This window comes from Phyllobates terribilis, unplaced genomic scaffold, assembly GCF_046119375.1.
Source record: "Phyllobates terribilis strain yellow unplaced genomic scaffold, ASM4611937v1 Scaffold_5__5_contigs__length_657084704, whole genome shotgun sequence".
Taxonomy (NCBI): domain Eukaryota; kingdom Metazoa; phylum Chordata; class Amphibia; order Anura; family Dendrobatidae; genus Phyllobates; species Phyllobates terribilis.
This window is the reverse complement of record NW_027362765.1, coordinates 18,572,107-18,580,484: the sequence shown is the minus strand read 5'-3', so window position 1 is coordinate 18,580,484 and position 8,378 is coordinate 18,572,107. Positions and strand designations below refer to the sequence as shown.

The following is an 8,378-nucleotide window of genomic DNA, read 5'->3' as shown; positions in this document are numbered from 1 at the left end:
CGCGGCTCAGCTCCGTACGCCTCGTCCACACGCGGCTCAGCTCCGTACGCCTCGTCCACACGCGGCTCAGCTCCGTACGCCTCGTCCACACGCGGCTCAGCTCCGTACGCCTCGTACACACGCGGCTCCGCTCCGTACGCCTCTTACACACGCGGCTCAGCTCCGTACGCCTCGTACACACGCGGCTCCGCTCCGTACGCCTCTTACACACGCGGCTCCGCTCCGTACGCCTCGTACACACGCGGCTCAGCTCCGTACGCCTCGTCCACACGCGGCTCCGCTCCGTACGCCTCTTACACACGCGGCTCAGCTCCGTACGCCTCGTACACACGCGGCTCCGCTCCGTACGCCTCTTACACACGCGGCTCCGCTCCGTACGCCTCGTCCACACGCGGCTCAGCTCCGTACGCCTCGTCCACACGCGGCTCCGCTCCGTACGCCTCTTACACACGCGGCTCAGCTCCGTACGCCTCGTACACACGCGGCTCCGCTCCGTACGCCTCTTACACACGCGGCTCCGCTCCGTACGCCTCGTACACACGCGGCTCAGCTCCGTACGCCTCGTCCACACGCGGCTCCGCTCCGTACGCCTCTTACACACGCGGCTCAGCTCCGTACGCCTCGTACACACGCGGCTCCGCTCCGTACGCCTCTTACACACGCGGCTCCGCTCCGTACGCCTCGTACACACGCGGCTCAGCTCCGTACGCCTCGTACACACGCGGCTCCGCTCCGTACGCCTCTTACACACGCGGCTCCGCTCCGTACGCCTCGTCCACACGCGGCTCAGCTCCGTACGCCTCGTCCACACGCGGCTCAGCTCCGTACGCCTCGTCCACACGCGGCTCAGCTCCGTACGCCTCGTCCACACGCGGCTCAGCTCCGTACGCCTCGTCCACACGCGGCTCAGCTCCGTACGCCTCGTCCACACGCGGCTCAGCTCCGTACGCCTCGTCCACACGCGGCTCAGCTCCGTACGCCTCGTCCACACGCGGCTCAGCTCCGTACGCCTCGTACACACGCGGCTCCGCTCCGTACGCCTCTTACACACGCGGCTCCGCTCCGTACGCCTCGTACACACGCGGCTCCGCTCCGTACGCCTCGTACACACGCGGCACCGCTCCGTACGCCTCGTACACACGCGGCACCGCTCCGTACGCCTCGTCCACACGCGGCTCAGCTCCGTACGCCTCGTCCACACGCGGCTCAGCTCCGTACGCCTCGTACACACGCGGCTCCGCTCCGTACGCCTCGTACACACGCGGCTCCGCTCCGTACGCCTCGTACACACGTGGCTCCGCTCCGTACGCCTCGTACACATGCGGCTCCGATCCGTACGCCTCGTACACACGCGGCTCCGCACCGTACGCCTCGTACACACGCGGCTCCGCTTCGTACGCCTCGTACACACGCGGCTCCGCTCCGTACGCCTCGTACACACGCGGCTCCGCTCCGTACGCCTCGTACATACGCGGCTCCGCTCCGTACGCCTCGTACACACGCGGCTCAGCTCCGTACACCTCGTACACACGCGGCTCTGCTCCGTACACCCCGTACACACTGCTCCGCTCCGTACGCCTCGTACACACGCGGCTCCGCTTCGTACGCCTCGTACACACACGGCTCCGCTCCGTACACCTCGTACACACGCGGCTCTGCTACATCCACACTGTAAACCCCTCCTGACCCCACACATAAACTTCAGCTCATCCAGCACCATGACAACCAGCACAGCAGAGTCCTGCATCCACTGAGGCCCCTGATCATGTGACCCCTGACTCCTCCCCTCCTGTGACCTCATCACAGCTCCTGTGCGCACAGAGCAGCCATATATGTGGTGGCGGCTCTGCAGGTGGAGGTATGTGGAGACCCCATTATATAATTACATTGTTCTCTTCTCCTCTTGGGGGCGCTGCAGTCACTGATACAATCTGTAGTATTTCCTATGATGGCTGCTGTTGCTCAGTGATGATTCCTTTTGGACACAGTCCAGTGGTTCTGTCGCGGTCTCCCCGGTCCTTACTGTTCTCTCCTTTTTCCTCACACGTCATTGTTGATTTTCCCCCTTGTGATTAATGGTCGGTGGTATGATGTGATCTCGGCCCTCACTCCTGTATCTGGTGAATTATGTGTTATTCTGTGATGTCTTTATTGTCTATATATTCCCTCTGTAACGTAAAGTGCTGTGAAATATGATGGTGCTATAGAAATAATAGTAATTATTATTTGTCAGTTTTTACTACTTTTTTTGCACCCATTTTTCTTGTATAAAGAAAAAAAAAATTCTTTGCTTCTACTTCCCTTTAACCAGTAAAACACAAATTACAGGCAGACGCCTCCTGTGTTCTGTCCTTTTTTTCTTTTTTTTTCACTGGGTCTTTGATTTGTTGGCGAGTTTGATCCAAGCTCAGATTTCTCTGGTTATTTTATTTCTTGCTGACAATCGGTCCATAAAAAAAAAGGACGTGTGGTTCTCTGACGTATCCGTAGACACAAAGGAACCCTCAACACAACATTGTTTTATGTTTAGATGCATGAAGAGCACTACCTCATTATTGTTTTATACTGGTATCACATCTCCAGTAATTAAACTTTTTATGTGATTTGTGTTTTACTCCTACTCCTCTTCAAACTTTCTTTCCATTTAGGTTTCTACAATTTTCCTGACATGTCAAGGATGGATATGGACAGAGATAAGATGGCAGAGAGGATATTACACCTCACCCTAGAGATCCTCTTCCGGCTTACTGGAGAGGTGAGAGATTCTGATGACGTCACATTACATCATTCTTATCTATGGGAATAATAGATGGACAGAACTGGAGAGGTGAGGACTCTGGAAATGTCTGTAGTGAGATTTATTAATGTGTCTCTCCATAACCAGGAATACACAGTAGTGAAGAAGACCTCTATTGAGCGCTGTCAGGACCCTGTGTCTGAGGGATGGGGAAGACCCCTGTGCCCAATCATGGGGCCTCCACCTCATACCCTGATACGTGAGCACATCAATGACCAGAAGATCCTAGAACTCACCTACAAGATGATTGAGCTGCTGACTGGAGAGGTGGGAATGCTGGGACTTTGTACAATGCTATGAAGGGATCGGGGAATGACAGTATCATTGTATGTGTCAGGTTCCTATAAGGTGTCAGGATGTCGCTGTCTATTTCTCCATGGAGGAGGTGGAGTATTTAGAAGGGCACAAGGATCTGTACAAGGACGTCATGATGGAGGTTCCCCAGCCCCTCACATCACCAGGTAACAGACAGGACTAAATACACACGGCCTATAATTATCTGTATGTAAAGAATGAATTCAGTCCCTGTATGTGTTTCCTCCAGTTCTATCCAGTAAGAGGACAACACCAGAAAGATGTCCCCATCCTCTTTTTGAACAGGATTATCAGGTAGATGGAGAGAAGGTCTCATGAGATCTCCCCTATGATGTGTAGACGGCTGTGAGAGTCTTGTGTTCAGTCTTGAATTATTCACCAGTATTATATGCTTTATACTTGTGTAATGAGAACGGTGGAGATGGCAGGATTAGAGCTGGTCATAGATGTGACTTCTCCATCTGTCTGTGACTTGCACAATATTTGTTTCAGGGTGAAGATCTGACCCCTATTAATACTACAGAGACATATGTGAGGGGTGATGAGTGGTGTAAAGCGGAAATTCCTACAGATAACCACCCAGGTGAGTAGTAACCACTAAATGCAGAGCAGTAACAGATTCTTCTCATTTGAAATATATTGGAATTGATGCATATCCATTTTCAAATCCCAGTCCATCAGCCACAATAAGGGCTCTTTCACACGTCAGTATCTCTGGTACATGTGGTGACAGTTTCCACACGTGCCGGAGATGCTGACACATGCAGACCCTTTCAAATGAATGGGTCTGTGCACATCTCAGTGTGTTTTCACAGACCGTGTGTCTGTTTTGGACGACAGCATGGCTCACACTGACCCATTCAAGTCAATGGGTCCATGTAAACACGTGCCGCACACGGATGCCATCCATGTGACACGTACCAGCTGTGCTCAGTGAGTGAAACGACATGCTCCTAAGCTCAACTTGGGCCGGGGCCGCTTGCTGCAGCGCTTCATTCTCCCTGGCTCCTCTGCTGATCGGTCGCATGGATTACAGCGGGGGACACTTAGGACAGGTAAGTATAAGGATTTTTTATTTTATTATTTTTACAGAAGTGGACACTGCAGGAGCAGACACTACTACCCTCATCATTGTCCCTGCTAGTGCTGATCGCAGCGCCGTCAGGGAACCATGATGAGGGCAGTGATCAGCACTAGCGCTTGGGAACAACGCTAACTGTAGCACTGATTCCCAGGCGCCGGTTTGTGTAATCCTGATGCGGCACACTGTTGCCACACGTGTGACACACATGGACACGGATATCTCCTGCACCATTTTTTCCGGTATGGGAGATATACGGACGTGTGAAACCGACCTAATAGTCAGTGGCGACTGTATAGGAGTCACTCTGTGACTGCAGACTTGTGAATACTCACAGTGCACGTAATCAGTATTTTCTGGTGCTGACACCCTGAGCGGGCGGGTGCGAAGTATAAGATTTGTATGCATGCGATCATATGTCAAGTAGACGTGCGTGGCCTCGCTCAACACAAGTGAATTGAGCGAGGCTGGACACTTCTACTTGGTATGTGACCAAAAGTATGCAAATTGTATACTTGCGGTCACATGACTGCCTGTTCCCAGCACCTGGAGAATCCTGACAGCGCTCACTGTGAGTATTCACAAGTCTGTGGTCACATAGTGACCATTTTGAAACCCAAGCCTGGACAACCTTTTTAAAACTTACTGTTGTGTGTTGGAAATTACCACAGATCACTTTATATTAGCCTTTTTTGTTACCAGAAGAAGATTATTAAGGAAGGAACAGTATAAAAGACTTGAATTTTTTTTTTTATCCACTGCTATTTTTGTTTCCTCACCTAGATTAGTCCATTTTACGATTATCAACTGTGAATTTAATTTGTATTTTCCCCCCTGATTGCATGGATTTCCTCCGGCTTCTCTGTGTCACAATTCCTCCGCTCAGTGTGTCAGCCTATTGCAGGGGTGTGCCAGAATTTTGATAGACAGCTCAGCCCTCCAATCTTAGACTGGGAGCTGCTGAGCTTCCTTCAGGTGTTTAAATGACTACCCAGCTACTTAGCAAAGCTGTCAGCCCCAGATCTCTGCAAATCGTAGCATTTTTTCGGTGGAGCTTTACCTTGTACTCCTGTGCTATGTTTGTTGATCTATTGCTGTCTGACCTTGGATCTCGTTCTAACCATCCATTTGCCTAGCGCCTTTGCTCTGATCTACTATCTTCCTTGTATTCTGACCTCGGACTGTTACCTGATTACACCTTTGTCTTTTCCCTTTTGTTTACTACGTCCTCCCTTGGTGTCTGCCCCCGTAATGTTTGACTACCCTGCCGCATGGCTTGTCCGTGAGTAGTGACTTGTGTCAACTCTGGTTTCCTCCCACACTCCAAAGACATACTGATAGGGAATTTAGATTTTAAATCCTAATGAGGACAGTAATCATGATGTCTATAAAGCTATGTGGACTATAGTGGCACTATATAAGTAATTAAAATAAATATCAGACACACTGAAACAAGAACCTATGCAGCTTTATAACAATTGTTAAAAACTGCAGGTGGCCTACCATCATGATCGATCTACTGATTCTGACTTTTACTGGTAAATTGTGATCTGTTTTACTTCACTGTCTTAATCAATACTTACATTTTGCTGTATGCCTGGAAGGTTTTTTGGACACTTTATATCTATGACATAAAATATCATTATTTTCAAGTGATAAAAAATATTAAAATTTGATTTATTCTTGGCAGATAACTGTACCTGGAGCTCTGAGTCACATTGGATATCTTTAGATTGTGACACAGATGATTGTGCAAAAACACAAGATACATGTGAAGAGCATGACACAACTCCAAATATAACCCTTCACAGCAAAGATCTATCATCTGAACCTTTTAAACAGGGTCTATCTTCTGATTCATCACAGATGGTTAAGAAAAATAAACGTCATAGAAGACGTGTTATAAAGCAAAGAGCGCATACAGGGATGAAGCCATATCCCTGTTCAGAATGTGGAAAATGTTTTCACCAGAAATCAAATCTTATGAAACATATGAAAACTCACACCGGGGAGCGTCCATTTTCTTGTTTAGATTGTGGGAAATGTTTTAGTGAGAAATCAGATCTTTTTAGACATCAGAGAATCCACACCGGGGAGAAGCCGTATTCATGTTTAGAGTGTGGGAAATGTTTTAACCAGAAATCTGGTCTTGATCGACATCAGAGTATTCACACAGGTGCAAAGCCATATGCATGTTCAGAATGTGGGAAATGTTACGCTGCTAAATCAAATCTTGTTAGACATGTGAGAATTCACATAGAAGAAAATATATTCTCATGTTCAGAATGTGGGAAATGCTTTAACCAAAAATTAAATCTCATTAAACATGAAAGAAGTCACGTAGGAGAGAAGCCATATTTATGTTCCGAATGTGGAAAATGTTTCAATCGCAAATCAAATCTTTTTAAACATAAGAAAATTCACACTGGGGAGAAGCCATTTTCCTGTGAAGAATGTGGGAAATGTTTTAGCGAGAAATCAGTTCTTTTTAGGCATCAGATAATTCACACAGGGATAAAGCCATATTCATGTTCAGAATGTGGAAAATGTTTTAACCAGAAATCAACTCTTGTTAAACATCAAAATACTCACACAAGAGCAAGGCCATATTCCTTATCATAATGTGAAGTGTTAAAGGAGTTCTCCAGTTTCTGAGCTCAGCGGTTCTCTGCAGCTCGTGCTGTCAACTTGGCAGAGCTAACTTATTGGCTACAATGCTATCAATGTGGCGTCAGCGCTGCAGGCAGTAACAGACACCGGGAGTAGTGGCAAAGATTTATCCTTGGACCTGGGGAGGGTAAGTAAAGTACAGTTTGTTTTTTTGAAAACACACTGCAGCCAAGAAAGAAGAGTTGTCCAAAACCCTGAAAACGCCTTTAATGTTAAACCAAATTTTTTTTAGATATTAAAGTGAAGACACTCTTGTGTTTAGAATGTGGGAAATTTATAGCGATTAAATGAACTCTTGTTAACCCGTAAAGGACAGTCAGTTTTGTTTGTATAGAAACAGAACCATTTTTCAAATCTGACATGCTATTTTATATGGTAATAACTTTGTGGTGATTCTACATATCCCAACGATTCTAAGATTGTTTTATGACATTGTATATTTATTTTCATTGTGAATTTAGCTAAATATGTTTGAAATTTATGTATGAAAATATCTGAAACTTAGTTTGCAAATTTTCTCCTCAGAGAGAAAGAGGACTAGAACTGTAGTGCCACCTATAGGAAGTAGCTATTTTAAGAGTCAATATCGACTTTCTAATGAGCCTTGTCACATGACTTAGGATAAGTGCTTAACATGTCACTCTCCACAAGGAGAAACACATTACCCCATTGGATCTCGGTCATACGCCTCTCACCCAGTCAAACCAGATCTCATACTTTGCACTGACGAGGGGCAGTACCCCGAAAGACAATGTCGGCAAATCGAGATTCTGTTTCTGGCTTTTATCCTACGTCATGTGACAAGGCTCGTTAGAGAGTCGATATTGACTTTTAGGATTGCTACTTCCTATATATAGGTGGCACTAGAGTTCTAGTCCTCTGCCTCTCTGAAGAGACAATTTGAATATTTCCCAGAGGAGCATTGCGGCTTTAAATTCTCCGCAGCTTGACATGCTTAACATGTCACTTAAATTTAGTTTAAAATGTTATAATTTTTCTATCTAAGACCATGCCCTTAAAACAGCTAGTCGTCTCACACAAAATAAATAATATTTACCAAATGTCTACTTTACGTGTGGATCATTTTTGAAATGTCCTTTTATTTTTTTTATGTTAGATTAAAAATTTTGCAACAATTTTTCATATTTTATAGGAAATTTTAAGAACCTAATTATTTTTATGGACCATGTCATAGAAAATATTAAGATGAAACCCCTTTTTCCCCCTCCTCTCTCACACAGAATTGCAGTACGAGACAAGAGCTGGCAATCTTAAGTTACCTTTATGTAGAATGGCACAGTGGACATAGGGAAGTGAAAAATCTAATAAAATAGTCCTATTTAAGCCCTGGTGACTGAAAGAGGATGTCTTTGTCTGTGAGGGAGACTGAGATTTACAGAGTACAGGTAATTGGGCAGGAAAGGTCTTTTCAGAGGGTCAGATAACATTAGGGGCATGTGTTTACACATAGATAGAGAAGAGGAAGATCTTCTTTTGTCCCCAGGAAATACATTG

At 46.5% G+C, this 8,378-nt stretch overlaps 1 protein-coding gene across 1 annotated transcript; it reads left to right on the top strand.

Moving 5' to 3' along the window:
- Nucleotides 1-1,782: 1,782 nt before the first annotated feature.
- Nucleotides 1,783-7,941, top strand: LOC141270566 (oocyte zinc finger protein XlCOF8.4-like). The gene is made up of 7 exons (XM_073680639.1): nt 1,783-1,858; nt 2,649-2,755; nt 2,885-3,064; nt 3,135-3,258; nt 3,342-3,406; nt 3,605-3,695; nt 5,884-7,941. Exons 2-7 carry the CDS (start codon nt 2,669-2,671, stop codon nt 6,813-6,815), a joined length of 1,479 nt encoding a protein of 492 aa, XP_073536740.1. The 5' UTR covers nt 1,783-1,858; nt 2,649-2,668; the 3' UTR covers nt 6,816-7,941.
- Nucleotides 7,942-8,378: the final 437 nt, after the last annotated feature.

Coding starts and splice junctions, on each gene's coding strand:
- LOC141270566 (XM_073680639.1), top strand. CDS start 2,669: ATGTCAAGGATGGATATGGACAGAGATAAGATGGCAGAGAGGATATTA. Junction 3,065..3,134: donor TTGAGCTGCTGACTGGAGAG/GTGGGAATGCTG, acceptor TGTATGTGTCAG/GTTCCTATAAGGTGTCAGGA. Junction 3,259..3,341: donor CCAGCCCCTCACATCACCAG/GTAACAGACAGG, acceptor TGTTTCCTCCAG/TTCTATCCAGTAAGAGGACA.